The sequence below is a fragment of the Calliopsis andreniformis genome, chromosome 3 (assembly GCF_051401765.1).
Source record: "Calliopsis andreniformis isolate RMS-2024a chromosome 3, iyCalAndr_principal, whole genome shotgun sequence".
Taxonomy (NCBI): Eukaryota; Metazoa; Arthropoda; class Insecta; order Hymenoptera; family Andrenidae; genus Calliopsis; species Calliopsis andreniformis.
Window position 1 is genome coordinate 20,785,717 of NC_135064.1, and position 21,323 is coordinate 20,807,039.

The following is a 21,323-nucleotide window of genomic DNA, read 5'->3' on the forward strand; positions in this document are numbered from 1 at the left end:
TGTAATAAAGGCTCGTAGAGGGGGTAAACTTCTCTTGTTGACAATTGATGAAAGTTACTCTCCCTGCTGCTCGCAATTATCGAAGGAGCAAATTGCTAGCCGTAATTATTAAATAGAAAAATTCTTGAAAAATATTGTAGGAGTAGACTAGACGACATGTTTAGTGAGTTACGCTGCGCTTTGTTTAATTTTACATGATTTTGCGACTCGTTTCAATATGGCGATGGTTAGTTGCTTAGTGCCTCGAACGTCTCTTTACTTATCATGAATTTCGTGGCGTTCTCTTCTGTTCCTTTGTATAATTTTGATACAAAACCTTGATATTCGTATGGCTGTCCGTAAACGCATATAAGTTACGTAATTATGAATCTCTGTATCTGATGAATAAAGGATTGGAGCTGAAAGTCGTTTCGCTCTGGCAGCGCGATAGATTTGGCAATTGCCGTCCTTCTAGTAAGGTTTGTTATATTTTATGAATGATTCAACACTTTTGAATACTCAAGCACGAATTCCTGAAATTATTCGACTCAGATATATTTTGCTGTCTACGAATAATTGCTTAACAAATTAATAGTTTTATTTTATTTCAGATAGAGACAAATTGCTGCCAGAATAGTTTCTTGTTATTTCACTGTGAACCAATTACTTTTATAAGTATTACACGAATTTGGAATCTTCCTTGACGGAATTGGATATTTTTATTGTGCTTTGATTTTTCGGCATTGTTCGAAGTGTTCATTGATCATTGCAATGATCATGTTAGCACACAAATATAAACTTGTTTGAAATGACGGGTTCCTTTTTGGTAGTCAAATGAATAACATTTGATTTTGGATATAATGACAGAGAACATATATTTATATGCCATCTAGATAGAGCAATTTAATTACATATTATACTCAAGGATATTGAGTATAGTACTTTGAGACTATATTATAAAAAGGAATCTCAGTTATTTCATAAACTAAGGTAATCTTAATAAGTTACCATTAAAAATTTTATATGTAAACAATTATTTTGAGGTGCATTAAATCATTCATTTTGAAGTTTGTACACAATGGCTGAGACACAAAGAATGACTGTGTATGGTAGACATCCTCCCTGTGCTAGTGGAACTCGTTTAGAGGAACGTCGTGCTAGAAGGTAAACTGATAAAAATTAATGGAACTATTATAGTTTTTATCATACTTTTGTTCAAGAAAGGTTACTAATTTTCCTGTTACAGATTGGCTTTAAGATTAGAAAGAAATCGGAAACCAGATAAACCTGAAGATTTTGTTTGTTATGAATCAAGTGACGATGAAGCAGAAACTATTAGTGAAGGAAAACAGTTTTTAAGAACTTCTTTTAATTTTGTGGATTATGTACGTGCAAGAGAGACGAACACTAGAGAAGTCCGAAAAATAAATCAAGAATATGGATTTCGACATATATTGACTCATGATCTATTTAAAGAATATTCGGTTAGCTTAAATAATATGAATAAAGTCTTTTGTTCTCAATGGTTAAGTGATAGGCAAGTAGTATTCGGAACGAAATGCAACAAATTGATGGTTTATGATGTAGCAACACAGAAATTAGACCAAATACCATCTTTGCATGGAAGGCAAATTAATTCAGGAGGTGGTGCTGTTCCTGAGCAGCAGTGTGGTATACATTCTGTTCAAATTAATCCTTCTAGGTTTGTAAACAGAATTATGAATTATTTAGTTAATTATTGTATTTTGTTTATAATGGTTTGCATATATTGCAGAACTCTTTTATCAACTGGAGCAAGAAACAGTAATGAAATAGCAATATACAGACTACCAACCCTAGATCCAGTTTGTGTAGGAGAAGGAGGCCACAGAGACTGGGTCTTCGATATGTGTTGGCTAGACGACGAATTTTTAGTTTCAGGTTCTAGAGACACTAAAATGGCTTTATGGCGTATAGATAACGACCTTGCGGAAGCTCCTGACAAAGCAGATGTGCCTACACATAGGTTGTATAATATTAAGTAGAAATAACAAAGTTTTACTACTTTTATATTAATTTACTCCTTCCTTTACTTAGATTGATTCAACCCGTATGTGTTAAGGAATGTAGATCTGCGCAGAAAGTAAGAGCTCTTGCTTTCAATAGGATATACAAAGAAATTGCTGCGCTCACATTGAATAGTTTTATACACATTTGGTCCGCTGAGACATTCAGACAGAAAATATCTAGGAAACTACCAGCATGCCAGGAGAATGTCTGTCTCGCCGTACAAGACGATGGTGTTTATGCAGTGGGATGTCGTTCTTATACATTACTTTTGGATGCAAGAACCTTGCAACCTATTAAGAAAATACCTTCACGGTATATACTATTTTACGCAAATATTTGAATCTATATATTTTCGTAGAATTTACCAAGCTTTGGTACTTGCTATGCAGATACAGCGGTTGTGGGATTCGGTCAGCTAGTTTTCAAGGTTCTGTTTTGACAATTGGTACAGGCTTGGGAATGCTAATGTTTTACGACGTTAGAGCACAAAAGTATCTTGAGTCTTCAATTAATTCTAACAGGACCGTCGTACTCAAAGCTTCTAAAGGATACGTGGTATGCATACAGATTTTATTTCATTTAAATTTGACAGAACATGATACTCACTTGTATGGTGATATTAGTTTCCAGATGAAGAGTATATCGACGGGTTTCAAAATGTAAAGTATACACCTGCTATATATACTCATTGCTATGATGGATCAGGGACGCGACTATTTACAGCCGGTGGGCCTCTTCCTGTTAATCTTTATGGTAATTATGCAGGATTGTGGCAATAAAGTTAATTTTAACGGAATTAAGAACAGCGTCGATTTTTACGTAAGTAATTATAAGTTGTACATTTAAATAACTATTACCAGGAGTTTATCTAGAGAGATATATATACCTGTTTCGATCATTTTAAACTGAAGCAATACATTTTATTTGCAAATAAGGCAGTGTAAATTTTTTGTGGAATGTTCTGTATTTGTTTCTATATAGTTCTACAAAAATGTATTCTTTTGAAAAGCTTTTATACTTAAATAAGTAAAAAGAATTAGCAAGGTGTATATATCTCAAGTGTCTCAAAAAATAAATGAAACAAATTGAAAGAATTACATAAAATTTCTATCATTTTAAACAAATATTTCATTTTAAAGATAATTTTCACTTTTTATTCTGAATTAATTATAGAATCATTCAAAAGATTATACATTATTACGAAATAAATTATATAGAATATTCTTAAAGAATATTGTGGTTTTGTATCATTTACATGTTTGTCACAGTTGTGAAGATAATTTGATTCATTCTTCAAAAGAAAATTTTGCACTAGCACTAATTATCATGCATGAAAGTTAACGAATTATTAAACGAGAATCTCTTCTAATAATGTAATCAGAATAGTTTTCATTAAGAAGTTGTTTCATAATCTGTAATTACAATTACTAAACAGTTTAATTTTTATATTACCTCAACATAAAGTGATCTTCATATCCTGTGTTGCATAATTTATTGGATACAAATGCAAACTGATAAAAATAATCAACGAATAACACTGCAATGAATATTAAATTCTCTGAGACATAATCTATTTAACTAAAGTTTCATACTGGCCTTAGAAGAACAATATACAGAATTTGTTATATAAACATTAGGCAAACATTTATCAAATCTTTCTTCATCTATTTCTGTATAGCGAAATATCAGATGCATGTAATTTTGATCTGTGTGTGAACTGTGAGGTATTGTATTTTAAATGTACACAGCAATTGTTATAATTTTGTGAATACAAACATTGAGAAAACTTTTATCATTTATGAAAGATTAACTTTTAGAACGAGTTTTTTTTTTGTTAATTTCGTTATAAGTAAATTATTGAATGTACTAGTTATAAGAACCAGTACTTGGGATATGCAAAAATATAATACAGATGTTTCAATAGGTTGATTGCCATACATATTTTCAGACTACATATTATCATTTGTGTATGATATAGGTATATGATACAATACAGTTACCATATTTAAAATAAAATAAAATAAAATTAACTATTGTCATACAAATGTTACTTTGTTAATTGTATTTTGACTAGACTTGGCACTTTGTGATGGTCACAAGGACTTTGTAAATGTTTCTAATGGTAACAAACTGCCATTGATAATGTGTATCACTACTGATATGCATGACAATTAATCTGCTAAATTATACCTGCTGAGGATTTATCGGGTGCATTATTTATATGTAATACAATTTTACGATATTAAAGTATTAGTGAGTATAAGCTGTGTGCATTTATGATAACAAATAATGATATGTACAACCTGTGATTGTTTAAATGCGTTTGTTGTACGCAATTGAGAAAAAAGTTGCTTTAACACATGTATTTTTCGTAAATAAGGTATTATAATAATGACATTCATTGTGCGGGATTATTTTGAAATATAATCAAATATGCTTATATTTGATGTAAAAAGTTATACTTAAATTTTTGATGTATCAAAGTGAACCAGTTCATGATTACGTTTCCCACTGTCTTACGTACTAACAATGTTGATGCAGTAACCGCATAAGTGCATTTTCGATTCTTAGGATAGAAAACTTTAATGAATCGAGAAATTGTTGAAATGTAAGCAACTGGGTTATCAATATTATGTACAATGAATATATGATAACAATATATATATATTCTGTGTGCTTTCATTTTAACAGATTATGTATTGTTAGCATATATTCATAAAGCCATTATACTACATAATATGTAAACGTGTGTGTTATATTTACAATTCAATGAATAGGCTATGAATATGTATGTGATCGTGCATAAATCGTGAATGAACACATTGAATGCATTTTAACGTGACTATTACATTGTACTTTTATCACAAAGATGATAAAGAGATGCTAAAAAATATCGGTAATCTTCGGTTTATAATAATTTTATAAATCTTTCATATTTCACGATACCATCTAATAATTGTTATTAGAGTTTCATTTGTACAAAATTCATTACCTTCGTATAAATATTTTAAACAATATTATGTAACTGTATTTTAGTCCACATTACGTAATGTTCATATTAAAATGTTCCAATTTTTAAATAAGTTGCTGAAACAAGATAGCTCATGCATCAGATAATTTAACTTTAACATAATGTGAGTATATTGAATTGCAGTATGAAATATAATCTAGGACAGGTCACAAGCTCAGAGATCGATCTTAATCTATTAATTATGAGGAGATTTAAATGTCTTTGGAAACAATGCTTATATTCTGAGGGCGAGTTAGGATCTCGAGAGGGTTCTTATTCTACTGGGAGTATATTTATTTGTCACAGGAACTAAAATCTATTTTATCTTTGAGGAAACATTGGTAGTTTTCTTCGTTTTTAAGATATTCTGACTGTCTTTTGTTTCTGGCAACCAGTTGCTGAACTTCAGATATTGAGGTAATTATTGAGTCCTGTATTTGACCTGTGGTACTGTATTACTTTAATTGGTATTGCATTGTAATTGCTTCTAATATTAGTAGTTATTCCTTGTCTCCTCTATCTTTCTAAAAGATAAACTATAAATTTGAAGTAGTTATAAGCATGTGTTTCAAGTTTATATGATGCAAATGACAATTAAAATACTTAGAATTTGTTTCCTAATTTCATAGGTAGAAGTTCATTCATAATTTGTGATTGTATGGCAGCATTTTCTTTACTTCATTTGGAAATAGATTTAGATATTAGTTGGTCTAATTTCTGAGTCTTGTTTCTTCTCACAGGCAAAGTTTTTAATTGAAAGATTGGCAGAGATTTTTTAATTGATGATTCAACATCTTCAAGGAATCAAAAGATATATTTCTTTTCTATAGGTATGAAATCAGAACAAGTTGTTAAAGGTTTTAACAAGCGGAGTTCCTATCTCGTCTTTCGTATCGTGATTTCGCGTTTGGGTGAAAATCATTTAGATCTCCTACGAAATATAATAATGCAATATGAGAAGTATAAATAAATAACTTTTATATTTGAAGTACATCTATAAGTTATGTAACAATTTTGTACAACTATAATTACTGCATGACTGTGTCAGATGCCCTTTCATTTACTACGTTCATCATAAAAATACGATCACGTTTCTGGGACATTGCATTAAAATGGCCTCAAAATATCTGTCCTACTTTTCAATATTTCTTTTCTCTTTCTCTTGTGAAATATTTCATGTTATATACATATCTATATTGTTTGTATTTCTTCATACAACCCGAATATAATTAGGTTTGTTACATGTTATATGCTGTGTTTGTGTTCTTATAGTATCTGTAGCAAAATGTTATTTTAAAAAATATTTATCGTCTATGTTAAAGCTAGAGAAACATTATATAGATTGTTTTTTAAATTTAATTTCTCGTTTTCAATTTCATGTCCTTTGATTATTAAAAAAATACCAAGTTGTAAGTATTGAATCGTAGCTTGTTCTCTTCTCTTGTGTTTCGCCAAACAATTGTGACACATGATTTTGGACAAATACACGAGATCTCGTAAGAATTAGTTATGGTATACAAACAATGTATGTATTTTTATTATTTTATTTCATGTTTCAAGTATGTGAATGTATCATATACCATACTATTTCGACGATCAATAAACTACATCAGCGATATTATAATTTACAATCACGTTGAACAATCTATCAATGAATGCATCAGGCAATTGACTAGAAACAGAAACGTGTTTACCAATCGGTTCAATGAGAAAAATCAGTAACGCCAAGATGAGAATTATCTCTTTACAAATAAATTTATTCATGGTATATCGATACAACATTTTTGTCTCATTGAGAATCATCACAAATAACATGTAAAGTGTATATATAATGCATACAAAACGCGACATCGCGATATACATACTTGTAATACACGTGATGTAAATATTACCAATTCAATCGTTCAAGTTTAGCTCCGTGACTGTGTTAGATATGTTCGTGTTTATTATGTACGTGTGTCGACACATGTGCTGAATCGCGATAATAGGTAGAAACGATGGACCATTTGCTCTACAACGTACTCGTCGATATGTTAAGAGTACTTCTTGACGTAAGACTTAAACCTTCGAAAAGGATGACCCATATTAGCGTGCTGTCAGCGACGATAAATTACTTCTTTCACGCGTTAATACCGCGTCGTTTGGATTAACGAGTCGTTTTCGTCGTCATCACTAGCAGCCCATCGCTGGGCGTGTAAATATAAGCTCATTTTTCTTTTTGGTATAGATTGACAGTTGGTATCTTGACACGGAAATACCGTAAATAAATATACATTAATCATACAATATACAATTCTGAAAATAAATAGAGTATTTCACAATTATTGCATAAATCAGTGAGCACTACTACAAAATTGATATCTGTTCTCGCGAAATACGCCATCTCCGAACCGTCTTCTTGCCACGAGAACCTTATCGTTACTCTTTACAAGCAATTACATGTAATCGTAACCACACATACGAATGGTTTCCATATTTCTTAAAAGTTACATTCAGGAAGGAAAGCTCTCCGCATCCTCCTTGAATCGTAACACGACATGCTACATCAAGTCTCTGCGAGTTTTTCAACCATGCTCTTCTCTGTGGTCACGGGAACGCGGTTCCGTAAAAGGAAAACAGAATCAAAGATGCCCAGCATCTAAGGCCTTATTGATATCACTGACTAACATCCCGAGGATAGGTCTGTGCTCGGATTCCTGTCTGAAAACAGAGTCTAAGAAGTCGGAATGCGTTAAGAAGTCGAACACTTGGTCACACCGGTCCTGAGATTTGTCCGTCAGATGTGGTTTTATTAGTGCATGTACTGCGGTTCTACAGCGTTCCAAGGACTTGATTAGATAGAGCCTGTCGAAACTGAACTCCAACTCGTAGAACGACACCACTGACATTGCCACCGCTCTCAGGGCAGTCCTTATTTCAGCCAATTTTGCATCGTCGCTCGCGTTCAATTGCTGGTTGCGTTGTAAGAGCCCTACCTGTAAAAATTCATTCATTTAATGTGTTTCTCAGAATCGTGTAATCCAATTGTAAGATAGCTTATCTGATTCTCTATACAATAAGTGTATTAGCTTGGAGTTATTAATGAAATAATCTTGAATTGGACAATTTATTAGAGTACTGGACTATCTGCAGTGGTGGATAAAAGAAAGTTCAGAATTGGTCTTTACATATATGAGTATTAAAAGTTTCTATAATCTTGGGTTGATGTATAAATTCAATTTTCCTCTTTTTTCATGGATCAAACGTTTCTATGTTACAAAATAGTTCTATCAATTAGTATCATAATATCAACAATTACCCAGAGAAAAAAGGAAGTAGCGACGTGGCACGAATTTATGTATCAATCCACATATATTTTACTTCATAGGAATAAGATTTATCTAGTCTGGAATATCTTTTCACTAAGCTCTTCATAAATATTCCACAATTTCTTTTCCTACAATTAGAGTATTTTTTCATTTCGCTGACTTTTCAAACTTTCTTCATTTCACCACTATGACCAGAATCAAATGGTTAACTATCCTACACAATTTCTCCTATACCCAGGTACCTTAATAGACAGTTTGACGATGTTTTTTAAAACCTTCTCAGGCTGTTTCTTGTCTAAACTAGAATTAGTTTTCGCAGCTCGCTCCATGAGCTTGTAAAGATTGTCTAAAAGCGACGTTGTGGCATCGTCTATCAGGAGTGATCTTCCGGCCCCTGTAGATACCACTCTGCCGAGGAGTTTCTTCTGAGCGCGAAGCCCTAAATCACGCGCCCGACTTCCGGTGCCGCCGGCGGGATAAGATCCGCCGTTCAATGTAGTCGCCGACTGCATCACTGGAAAAGATTGTTCACACTACATATTTGCTTGGTATCAGTTGAATTTATGATTTTTCTCTTGGCTTATGAAAAGAATGGCTAACATATAGAACATAGGGTGCTTTAAAAATAATGGAACAATTTCTCAGTGCTACGTTGTAGATACTGATGGATAATGGTCGTGCTTCATTTCAGATTATACACATACATTTACTGCAAACTGGTAGATAGTAAATATTATGCTATTATATTGGATTGAATTATAAAAACGTTTATTTGCATATAATTCTTGGAATTAAGAAAGTAAATCTTACGTACAGTGGACCTTATTTAGGACTTAACGAAATGTATGTATTTGTATATATATTACAATATATATGTTACAAAAAATTTGTATGCAAATGCTGATAAAGAAATGGAATCTACTTCGAAATTTTTTTCTGTCCTCAAGTACTGTAACTTGTGTTTTACTTTTTATATTTTATATATTTTTGCATGTTATATGCACTCTGTGATTTTTTTCAGGTTTGAAATAACGCTTAAAAATTGGTAATAAAAATGGACAACAGTTTTTCATAAAATTTCGATCGAGATAATTTCTAGCTACTTTGCACGTGGCTCATCCTCACCACTAATAGTATTTCTTCGCCCACGTGCATTCTGTGTCGGACAACCCAGAGCAAAAAGCCAGATATTAAACGCAGACATCAATTATTACTGAAAATAACAATTCTCCTAAACTTCGTCGTACTTACATGGGTAGACACCCTGTATAAATTTCTCTCAAACTTTAAATTCTGCTTTACTCTCTGCTGATTAATGTCCATATTTTACCGTAATGCTAATTTAGATGATCGCATGATACGTGTGCAAGAACTTACCATCAAACATTGGTAGACAGTTGTTTCCCCTAGGCGATAACGGGATTGTGAATGAAATAAAGGGGCAGTGTTCTGTGAGCACGGCTCGAAACTCAGTCAAAAGTAACTAAAAGAACCAAGGGCATGAAATGAATTCGGCGCTCGTATAAAATCGCATAAAATAATATTATGAAATGAAACGAGCAACGTAAAGCGATACTGCGTGGTGTTCTTATCGCAGGAGCATTGCACAGATCATAGCTCGTGTACCTTGATTGCAGTCGGTCACGGCTACAAGATGATAGAGCAGCCAGCTCTGCAATTCCATTACTGCTGTACCCCACGCCACCTGAAAAAAGGATATCATCTGATACCTTCTTCAGCTCGTTTCTTGATATTGCAAAAAGAATAGATTAGATACGTCGCTTTATTTCCTTCATTTCTTTATAAATATTATATACAAGGTGCAAAGAATATACGTGGCGATATTTTAAAGTGTGGTAGGAGAGCTCGAATGGAACGCAAATGCATCTATAAAATTAGAGTCCTCTGATTTTGGTAGTTTAGTATACAGGTATGTTAACTTTAAGGTATTATTATTGCAAATTGGAGGCAGATCGAATATTATGTCATAGGATATTTTGTGTTACACTTGGGCTCTCTCACCATCCTTGAAAATATTACCACGTATATTTTTTACACCTGTTTGATAACAGGTTGGAAGAAATTTTAAGAGGTGGTTCTACATAGAAGATAGGGCGAAATTGCATTTCTGGATTCATTTCAGAGTTATTAATTGTTGGAGAAGCGTCTAGAATTCGCGAGAAATGTGTCTGACTTGGAACTTACTCTACTGCCGCTGGACATTAGTTAGATTAGACTAAGCAAAGTCAGTAGATCAAGTCTCAAGTCAGACACATTTCATATGTATTTTAGGCATTTTCTTAAGAATTAATAACTCGAAAACGAAGCCTGAAAGTACTCACAAGTAAAACTCGTTTATTTTAAATAATATCGAACTACAGTGTTACACTGAGCTTATAACGAAGGGATATTGTATTTATACGATTTATCCCATCAAAATATAACAAACACCCCGAGTATAATAAATTTTCCTTTCAATAATATTTATTATTCTCTTTCGAATGTTCATTATCAGCACTGAATACAATCTAGAATGTGCATCTAGTATATCAAACGAAAAATGATTCACGATAAGAAAACATACACTTAACATTGCAACGATAACGATTGTCTGAACTGACGTGTATCGAAAGTGATACGATGTGCATGAAGGTGTTCAAATGAATCATCTTCGTACCACCAAATCATCATCGGGAATTCGCGTCCAACCAAAAGATTAAATTATAAGCACATAGTAACATACATGCTCCCTCACTCGTAATATTCGTGTCAGTAGTCGAGGTCAAACTCGATACACTGAAAATGGGACATAACATGCTTCGTTATGCTAGTGTTATGAACTAATATATTTATAGGGTGTCCCAGAATTGAAGGTCTAAGTGGATGAATTTATTCCACTTGAAAAAAAAAGTAGAAAATGAAAAATAAAATACTTAATATGAATCGATCTTTGTGTAGAAACAAAGTGATTTCGAATTTTAGTTAAGTACACCTGCACTGGCCTACAGTTTAAAAAGTACTATTCGTGTCCCACGAGATGTCCCTTGGAAAGCATTAGGAGCAATGTATACCAGGAGTGTTCTCATGGAACACGAATAATAGTAATATTATTAGTATCTCGAAAGAAGTCTCCTGGAATGTATCAGTTGCAATGCTTTTCATGAGACTTCTCTCAGTATTTAAAGGTGAAACATGGGGTGAGAGTCATGTTTTCAGTTCCCAGTAGATAGAGTCAACTGGTCAGCCATAGAACATCCCACGCCCAACCTCATCAAAATTCAAGCTCAATTTTCTCGAAACCGAAGCGTCAGATCAAAAACTTCTATTTCACATTTCCCACTTATTTTTTCACGCAGAATGTACTACCGACACTGGAACATCCTGTATAGAGAATCTGAAAAGGTACGACCGCATGGCGGTTGAATCGATTTGTAAGGAGCGTCAAGGCAAGCCAGATACTCTTATTCTCATTTGTCGAAGTACATAGGGGCAAATGGAAACGGCGACGACAAGACGTTGCCTAGGCCTCTTCCCGATACGGCCGAACCTCGACGAGCATCTCGAGAACGCGCCGAACACATCGATTATCGGACGTGTCTAAGCACATTTCGAAATTTCCTGTCATCCAGCTCGAACCTTCAAGGACCTCGATCCGGGAGGAGGATCTTCTGTCGTTCTGTCCCACTCGAAGGCATCTGAAGTACTTGAAAACGTACTCGAGTTATTGAAACGGTGTAATCTATACCCTGGATCGACTGAACCGAGTGAAATTGGAAACTGCTGCAGCCTCTGTGACAACGGGACATCGAACGTAGGAAAGGCGGAAGAGTGCCTTTTGAGATCGCGGGAAATTAAAATTTATAAATAAGCGAGGACCTGCGTACGTTGAATTTTCTCAAGAATTGCAAATACGTGGAAAATCGATGGAGAGGAAATATTGATAAAAAGGGTAAGGTTAAAAGAATAAGTAAATTCAAGGGATGTCGAGGGAAAATTCTTACAATCCTCTTTCAATTCACAATTCTTCCTGTTCTTATCCCCTTGCCTCATGAATTTTTTTCAGGTACTTGAATTTAAGTTACAATTATTTACTCGAAGCAACTTTAAAATTAGTTACCATTGGTTACTTAACGATTATACTCTTTCTTCATATTCTCCTTGTCAGTATATAGCATTTTCTTAAAGACAATATTTCTGTACCTCAGAGCCAGACTAACCCAAGTCCATTTTTGTTACTTTTCAGGAGAGCCGAAAAACAAATGCGATTACCTATTTCTTAACACAGTATTTGAAGTACTCTATACTATTAAATCTTCTTCACTTATAACAAAATTTCACTAAATTCCTATTATTCTATTAAAATTAAGAAAAACCAGTAAGATTCTGTAAGAAACCAAATTTTGAAAAAAAGTAGACTTACTCTTTCCTTGGATCAGTCTGTCTCCGAGGTACAGATTTTTCAAAAATGACGGAGTTATGATTCTTTTGGAACGCAAAATTAGAAAAGAAAAAAGAAATCGGCGACCCACGAGCCTGGTCCTCCTGTCAGGTACAGAAATACGACTGCATAGTAACGTGCATTGTCTATAATGCATAATTCGATATGTACCGCTTTAATTAAAGGTCACCTATATAGTACGTACTAATTTGTATACACTCCGCTTATGCAAGCACGAGCGGCATTCCTAATGTTCCCCAGTGTCCATTAACGACCAAATTAAATTCCATTTGAAATGGGTTTTAATTGATGTATCCCCGTATCGGGACACCCTAGAAGGCTATACGAGAAAACAAGTGATCGATCGGAGGGACTTTCGCTCTCTTTTCTCCAGCTGCTTCGCTAACTACGATCGATCGAGTTGCTACATGCGCCAATTAGATGGCTGCTCTGTGGTTCGAGTGGCCGTATTAAACAGTTTATTCGCTACCAAAGTCGTTGACTGTGCGACGCTTTTCTTCATCGGCATTCCACGAATTCTTTCACCAATTACAGCCACCGCTGTTTCATTAATTACACGATTTCTACCATTGGGATTATTCTCTAAAACGTTCCGCTTTCTTTTGCGTAAACAATACCGCGGAAAGAATGCGTTTCAGGAAACGGAGGTCTTTGTAAGGACATTCTGGACCTCGTACAGGTTTAATGGCGCTGTATTTTACGGTGTAAATACTGCTTGTTCTTTTCATTCCGTTTAACTCGATACGAGAAAATTCGATTGTGTGAAACGCTGGGAAACGCTGGGAAACGCAGGCCAGGCTGTGTGAAACGGCTTCCGGAGCAGCCTTAAAAGCGGGTCAGATTTCATTGTGATTCTTTTCTATTGGAACAGAAAATGACGGAGCTCGGTTAAGCTTAAAAAGAAATAAAGTTATTTTTATTATCTAGAAACGCAAGGTGCATTGTGACTCATACTGCGCAAAAATATATTAGTTAATCTTATGTATGTAATCTTGAAATATTGCATGAGTCAAGGCTTTGAAGATAAAATTTAGTTACACGCGAAACCTTTCGACACTAATTATTTAAAACTGAGTCATATCCAGTAGAACTCAGTTTTTTAAGGAGTTATTAAGTTGATAAGTTTCACAGGAAACTTTTAAATTCTAGAATTTTTTTGTAATTTATCAGTAAAAATAATGCCAAATTTTTTTCTACTGAAAGGTATATTTCTTAGGTTTATTGTACATTTTTATGAAGAAATATTATTAACTGAGGGAGAATAGATAAAACTTTGAAGTTCTTGACGATCTCTGAATTTTAATTTTGCATGTTGTTTCAAAGTAGCGACTGAGGTGAAGTCGAAATATGGAATTTTAAGAAGTGAGATCGTCAAGAATTTCTAAATTTTATCTACTTCTAACATCCATGTGGCTTGGTGCAATATTTCTTTTAATTAATAATATTTCCTCATGATAATTTAGGATAATATAGCCAAGAGATGTTCTTTAAGTAGGAAATCATTAATTTTAGGAATTTCTAAATTACCATCTCGCGTGTGCATTCAGAATGTTAGAATGTTGAATTCCATTTGCAGACACTATTTATCATGTCTGACTTCATCTAGCAAATGGAGTTCATGTGAACAGAAAGACCAATCGAAACTGATGTTATCGTTCGAAAAGAATATTTCTACAGAAGCTGAAAAAGGAAAGCCAAAACATAGAAACAGGTATAGGGTCCTTCAGACTTGGGCATCGTCATTCCTATAATTAGTTATCTGCTTCGTATTATCGCGATACTACGAAGGACACAACTAAACCACGTCTTTCGACACACGCAAACCCCGTTTTTCAAAAAATATTTGCGTACTCTTTAACTTCTATTTCTCTCTGCATATTCACAAATTTCAACGTTACAAATTCACTGAACAACCAAACTCAATAAAAATATTTCAAATCGAAAAATTAATTTCCACGAAATTCGAAGGGGGAACAATAAAATTCGAAAATTCATGAGCAGATGAAATCAAGGAAGTTACTAAACTTATTCACATTAATTAAAATTCTATTTAAGCAGTTCATGTGGCCATAAAAGGTTCTGTGATGCTCTTGTGGCGAAAGAATCCAGGTCTAAAAAAAATTATCAAAAGAATATCGCATCCAGCCATCCTCAACAGCATCCTTTAAAAGACTTTTCAGTACATCCAGCATTACAGTCAATAAAAAAAGAAGCAGATTATAAAGCAAACCCAGCACTTGAAGTTTCGAGAATTTCAAGTTTCAAAAGCTTCGAGGGTTTCGAAATTTCACAAAGTTTCAGATTCCAGTCTCTCGAATTTAAAACTCAGGTCCCAACCCACCCCTAATACCAAACTCACTCGACCAACTTCCACAAAAATGCTTCAAAGCCCCAAACCTTCAGCTCCCACAAAATACAAAGGCGAGAACAAATAAAATTAAAAAATTCAGCATCTATGCAATATAATATTCAAAAATTCATTATTTTATCATACATCCTCGGGCGATACGAATGACTTTCCATGCATTTTTCATCGGAAGGTCGAAATAACGATTGGCTCGCTATTCTCACGGAACCATTAAGGGTCAGAAGGCTCCTTCTTTCACCCCTCACCCCCCCCCACCCCTGACGATTTTCTTAACGTTTTTCTTTTTACATTGAAAGATGCAGCTGTCACACAGGCAGCTGTGCAACTGGCACGAACCTCCTTGTTAAACTGAGCATCTTGTCTGGGAATATATCCACCACCTGCCCCCCGACAAACGTGTTGAGCCTCTCGGCACAAACGCACACCGTGCCAGGACGCACGCGCGCCAGCTCGTGTAGGCAAAGTTACGAGACGGATTATGCCCTGTCTACGGAGGTCGCATGTTCCTCTGTTAAATACAACTTTTGGGAGAGGGGTCCTGGGTCGATGGAAGTCGCCCCATTCCGATGCTCGCGTGCCTCTCCATTTTCGCCAGCGAATCCAGAGAACCGTAACATTCCGTCGATTCCACGACCTCAGTATCGAGTTTTCGCAATTTATAACTTAGAGGGTTCACCCTTTGGTGATGGCCTTCGACAGCGGCGTATAGGCTCACATTTCTTCGTATGTCGATGTTGGATTCACGTAGAATGACATAGTTGTTCTATTTGAGATTGTTCTATATTACTTTCTGTAGAGTAGTCCGTTATAGTTGATGTGAAATTGTTAGGTCATCCCTTGACTCTTTGAAGCACGGAATTTTAGAACATAGAAGAGCCCATGTTGCAAAGGAATTTCATTCTTGTGAGATATGATTAAGGAGGTTTGTTTTTACTATTAGGGTAAAAGTGAACTGTTGTGCTTCAAGTAAGTTTAATTTTTCAAGATGAATTAAATATGGTTGAGGTTTCAAGAATTATAACTTAGAATCATAACTGTTCGTATTAAATTACCTTACAACGTTTTGTTGTCAAAGAGATCCTGCAATGTGTGTGTACCTCGAAAAAAGATTGTAGCAAGGGGAAGATTGGTGCTTACGAAACGCAGTGTTTCCCTCCACGAATGGTTAATTCAAGACCGACAGGGACACGTTCAACACGGTTACGTAGGTGCTGTGTGGGAAAGCCAGCGTTACAGCAACAACCTGTCGCACGAGCTATCGCGAGCGACTCATTTGAATTAGAATAGTCTAATTATTACAAATATTGTTACACATGCAGCGTTGCTCCACGCCGACATATCATTAACCGACTTTGTCTACGACCTGTAGTTTTATTACAACTAACGAGTGGAAAATACAATGCCTCGATCGTTAGTTCAAATTTTGCGTAAGATTAAATTAGATACCATTATAAGTATACAATAGCCCCTCCTGGTTGGGAGTCCACTTTTTTCTACTGATTTGTGTCAACAGATAATCTGACCCTGATTAATCTTCGCTCACTAGGCGTGATTGAACGTTTGCCCACGTGTAGTTAATAGGCTACTGCTTATCACTGGCACGATAATACGGTCAACACAGGATGTGAGTCATCCACTAATGAAGATTTCAATTTCTGTAATTTTCATTTGATGCTCGCTGGGCGCTGATAGTGGAGCAGGCTTGGGTTGTTTTAGTGGAATTAGGAATGACAGGATATCTGAAAAATGGTTTGAATAAATATTTGATCGAATGAAAGAAAGATAAAAAATTGTTTTTTTGAGAGTCAAATACCGAAATAATCTAAACAAAATCATGTCTCTTTAAATAAACTAACATATGATTATTTGAAATAACAGCCAAATAAGATAATGTATTATTTTAATACTCATTTTCCAAATAGTTTATTTCGATAATGCCCAAGACCACAATGGAAACATATTTAATTTCATTTTCACCAGGAAGTGCTCTCGGAAATCGATTAGTAACGTTCTCACGAAGCTTTTATGAAACATAAAAATTCAAAGTTTTATTAGTGATGACGCACATCCCGAGTGACAGCGTTTCTTGCTTCAAACTCTTGAACATGGATGCACGTGTGTAAAAAATTCCTCTTCTCTGCCCCGTTTTATTCGTTCTTGCTATATTTCATTTACCCCTTTCGCTAAATGAGAACTTAGATACTCTAGTAAGATAATTGGATTAATTCCTGGAACAGAATCGTTACCCTACCTCGTTTGAAGTCTACGGGCAGTGTTAATCGATAGACTTAAACAAGGACTATTATATTTTAGAGAGAGAGTACATATAACATTACTAGTATTGAAATACACAGTTGCTTTTAGAGGATTTAATTAAGGTAAGTTAAGATATTCCATGCATATAAATATGGAGAAAGGCTGCTAGAAAATCTACTTTTAATTGTAATAATTTATTTATTATTTATTTACTTATAATATTTAACTACTTCCAAAATTGTGATGTATCACCTTTTCTATTGCACCACGATTTTAAAAACACCTTGTATAACTCCATTCGCTCACATGCCACAGTCGTCATATTTTCAGTAAAAATATGCACTGCAATTTTATGCAAAATTGAACTCTAATCGATGATCTGAATAGCATACATTTTTCCAGTATTTCAATGCAAGCGTAGAAAATCGATAATTGTCCCGCGAATTGGTTTATTACATGTCGCAAGAGCAGTGCGCGAATAAAATGTATCCACGAGGAACTGAAAGACTTATAAAAGGTTAAATCTTCAGTGGTTCTGCTCGTAATTAAAAACAGGCGGTGAGAGCGCGCTAGCGCACAAGAGCCTCATTCATTGCACGGTTAGATACTCGTGAACATTATCTACTTGCGCACTTTGTGGAGATTAACGACTGCATAATTTATTTATAAAGATAAATATTAGTTACGGAATCGCAGATTTTCGCTAGACTTTTTTATGAATCTAGAGAAAAGTTGTAGAACTGTATTTAATTGTTATTAATTGGAAATAGAGCAGAAGTTATCTGAAAAATTATCTGGGGTAATATAAAAAGATACGCGAAAAGCAGAAACTTGAATGATGAATTTTTTGCTCAGCTAAATAAATTAAGAAGAACTGAATCAGTCGAAATGGATCATTTATTAAGAAAATGGTGTAAGGTCATTTCTGAGAGAAATTAAGGGACTGAATATTTTAGATATAATCAAAAAACTGTTTAATTTTAATCATTAATTTAGGAAATATTGACATACACCAGTTTCACAATAAATAATCCAAATGACTGATAGATCGTTCAACAATTTTCTAAAATTAAGTTTCTAAGCAATCAAAATATACATACATATGTAGATAAAAACGATTAAAATAATATAGTAACAATGACCATACATATTGTTAAAGTGAAGTAAGTAATAAAAGCATAGAGTTCAAACAAAATAGAATTTCCTTCCCCCGAAGAGAAACTTTGGACCTCCCAGTGTTAATTAAAAAATAATATACGAGATAATTAAGGAAGGAATATAATTACAATTATATTCACCAGCGCTCAACCAAAGTGAACAATCTAAATTCGCTTTTATAACTCGGATCAGATCTATACTTTTTTTCGACTCAACAGTTTGCTAAAAAACTAACGAAGCCAGTGCTACGTCGCTTTATTAACCGAAAAAAGAGATGTTTGTTTCCACTGTGTTACCCACCCCGTTTTTTTGTCCTCCAATGCGCGTCCGTGCGAACGAGAATTACTCCACCGTGAAAATTTCACGCTTTGTCGATAATCGATTAATCCGCGATACCTAAAAGCCTTCGATCGTTACTTCTAAATATACAAGGGGTTTATCCCGATATTATATTCTGTGTCGGTATGTTTTCCACGATGACAGATGCACATGCAATAAATTAAGTTATACGCGTCCGTTCGGCCATGACTAAGTGACGCAATTAAGCGGACGCTGTCCGTTTTTGCGAAACCGTTTCTCCTAGTCGCACACGTGCTTTTTCCTTCGTGAAACACAGTAACGTAAACGCATCAGTATTAACTTATTCACTCTTAGCTTAAAAAGATGTCTAATCCTGATAGAACATGTTTTATTTCAAGTTGCAGTTTGTTTCTAGCGTTAAGGCACGTTCAAACTAGTCGAGCTACTTGAATTGAAAAAGTCGAAAGGATCGTAAATTCACTTACAGATTGAAAGGATATTTTAAGGCAAGTAAAATAATACGTTCACATTGCTCAATTTGATTCGAGCCACTTGAATTCAAGTACATAACTTGTCTAGTCTGAACGAACCTAGAGGAAATAGAAGCTTGAAAGGATATTTCGAGTCAAGTAAAATAACACGTTCACATTAGTCGATTCGATTCATGTAACTTGGCTAATATGAACAAGCTCAAACGAAATAGAAGCTTGAAAGAATATTTCAAGTTCAATCATAACTTCACATTCATCAAGTTATCAAAAATTGCCCGAAGTAAGTTAACTTGACCCATCTGAACGAGCCTTTACATCCTCATACTGCTAAAAGCAATTTTTGGCGCGATAATATCGCAACAACATCTATACGTCTTTAATCACTGAAAACCAGACAAAAAGTGTCTTAAATTCTCACTAAATATTCGCGCAAAATTCCCTAAACTGTTTCTTACAACTTAATTCTTCAACATTCATAGAAAACAACATTCCAGGATAAAGTTTGCAGTTAACGGGTTCCCTTCGATGACGCATCGACCCGCCACTGAATCCTCTGCACCAATATCGCGTTCCAATCGCTATTAAACCGTCCCGTATCATGCAACGGAAAATTGCTCTCGTCCGCTTCGGATTAATTTAAATTTTGGGCGCGCACTAACCTCTGCTGAAGTTCTGGGCCGCGAATGCGACCACACGCTCGACGGTGAAGTTTCTCTTTCCCGACGGTCGGATAATAGATTTATTGCTTTATCGTATCGTTTCCTCGTTCCACCACGCTTTGCTCGACCGCGGCGAATATCACTGGACGTGACAGCTCTGCCGTCTGTTTCGCCGAATTGGTCGCAAGCGACACGGCTCAAGAGCGTGCGAGAAAAACGGAGAATTGCACCGGTCGCGACAGAAGACGCACACGAGTCGCGCGAGCCTCGCACACGGTCTCTTCGAGCGAACGAACGAACGTCGTCTGTTGTGGCTGCGAACCCACCCCGGTTACCATGGAATCATCGTTCCGCGAGGTGGGGCGCACGCAGCTACCTCGGGCGACTTCGCGGCAGCGATAGTCGGAAAAAGCGAGCCGAGTTGTACAGGGTGTGCCAGAACTGGTGGTACAAGGGAAGAGGGTGATTCTAGATTAATCTAGATGAGAGAATAAGATGAAAGTGTAGAATACATATTTTTGATGTCACGCTTCGGTTTCGAGAAAATTTACTTCGAATTTTGACTGAGTATTAGAGTACTGAGCTGTAGTTTTAAGTGGAAGGGGAATGCTTCTAGGATTTATGTGTAAAAGTATATGGGGCATTGGGTATGCTTCTAATGAGAGGTCAATGAAGCCAAAATTAGAGTATGAATGTATGTCTGTTTGTCTTTTGTTGTCTCTTCTTTAAGGCAGGCGCATTACGCTCACGCAGACGTGAAAGAGATGGAGCTATGTGCTTTCTATATATCTGCATCCTTCCATCTTGGCTTCAGCACGCAGTTTCAATGCCCCATATAGTCTTATAGTGGTCAGACTGGGAGTATTTCCCTTATTCCGTGTAGTCTTCAAGTATCCAAAATTGTATTTTGAGTACGCTTATATTCGACCATAATTCCTTGAAAAACGAAGCACGATATCAAAAAAGTTTATTCTGTATTTTTGATTTATTGTTTTCATGTAGAATCCCCTTCTTTCTGCTTGACCATCAGTTCTGGGACACCCTGTATGTATGGCCAATTCAAACGATTCTGGCCGCATCGACACTATCTCTTTTCCTCTTATTCGATGGCTCTTGTGTAAGAAAGAGATAGAAACTGTCGGTGGGACAGATTCGTTTGAGCTAAGTGTATTCGGTTCCAGTCGTTTGAGTAACCGATCCGAGCCGAGTATTCAAAAGAAGCGAGCGGATCGAAAGAAGCTAATGCTTAGAAGAAGTCAAGGATTCTTGAGGATCGCTAGAAAAAA

The 21,323-nt window shown here is 35.3% G+C and overlaps 2 protein-coding genes across 4 annotated transcripts; one reads left to right on the forward strand and one right to left on the reverse strand.

Moving 5' to 3' along the window:
* The first annotated feature begins 58 nt into the window (after positions 1-58).
* On the forward strand, positions 59-12,530 carry Dcaf12 (DDB1 and CUL4 associated factor 12-like protein). Of its 2 annotated transcripts, XM_076393242.1 has the most exons (9): positions 59-458; positions 591-969; positions 1,048-1,143; positions 1,226-1,681; positions 1,754-1,984; positions 2,056-2,340; positions 2,418-2,583; positions 2,652-2,847; positions 11,703-12,530. In XM_076393242.1, exons 3-8 carry the CDS (start codon positions 1,058-1,060, stop codon positions 2,805-2,807), a joined length of 1,380 nt encoding a protein of 459 aa, XP_076249357.1. In that variant the 5' UTR covers positions 59-458; positions 591-969; positions 1,048-1,057; the 3' UTR covers positions 2,808-2,847; positions 11,703-12,530. The 2 variants fall into 2 exon arrangements, with proteins under 2 accessions (XP_076249357.1, XP_076249356.1); XM_076393241.1 differs by lacking the exon at positions 11,703-12,530 and having other exon boundaries at positions 60-453; positions 2,652-3,014.
* Sigmar (Tumor necrosis factor alpha-induced protein 8-like protein sigmar) lies at positions 6,056-20,170 on the reverse strand. 2 transcript variants are annotated; one of them, XM_076393248.1, is made up of 5 exons: positions 20,038-20,099; positions 9,973-10,051; positions 9,724-9,829; positions 8,589-8,860; positions 6,056-8,013 (listed from the first exon to the last, which is right to left on the reverse strand). In XM_076393248.1, exons 3-5 carry the CDS (start codon positions 9,731-9,733, stop codon positions 7,660-7,662), a joined length of 636 nt encoding a protein of 211 aa, XP_076249363.1. In that variant the 5' UTR covers positions 9,734-9,829; positions 9,973-10,051; positions 20,038-20,099; the 3' UTR covers positions 6,056-7,659. The 2 variants fall into 2 exon arrangements, with proteins under 2 accessions (XP_076249363.1, XP_076249362.1); XM_076393247.1 differs by lacking the exon at positions 9,724-9,829 and having other exon boundaries at positions 20,038-20,170.
* Positions 20,171-21,323: the final 1,153 nt, after the last annotated feature.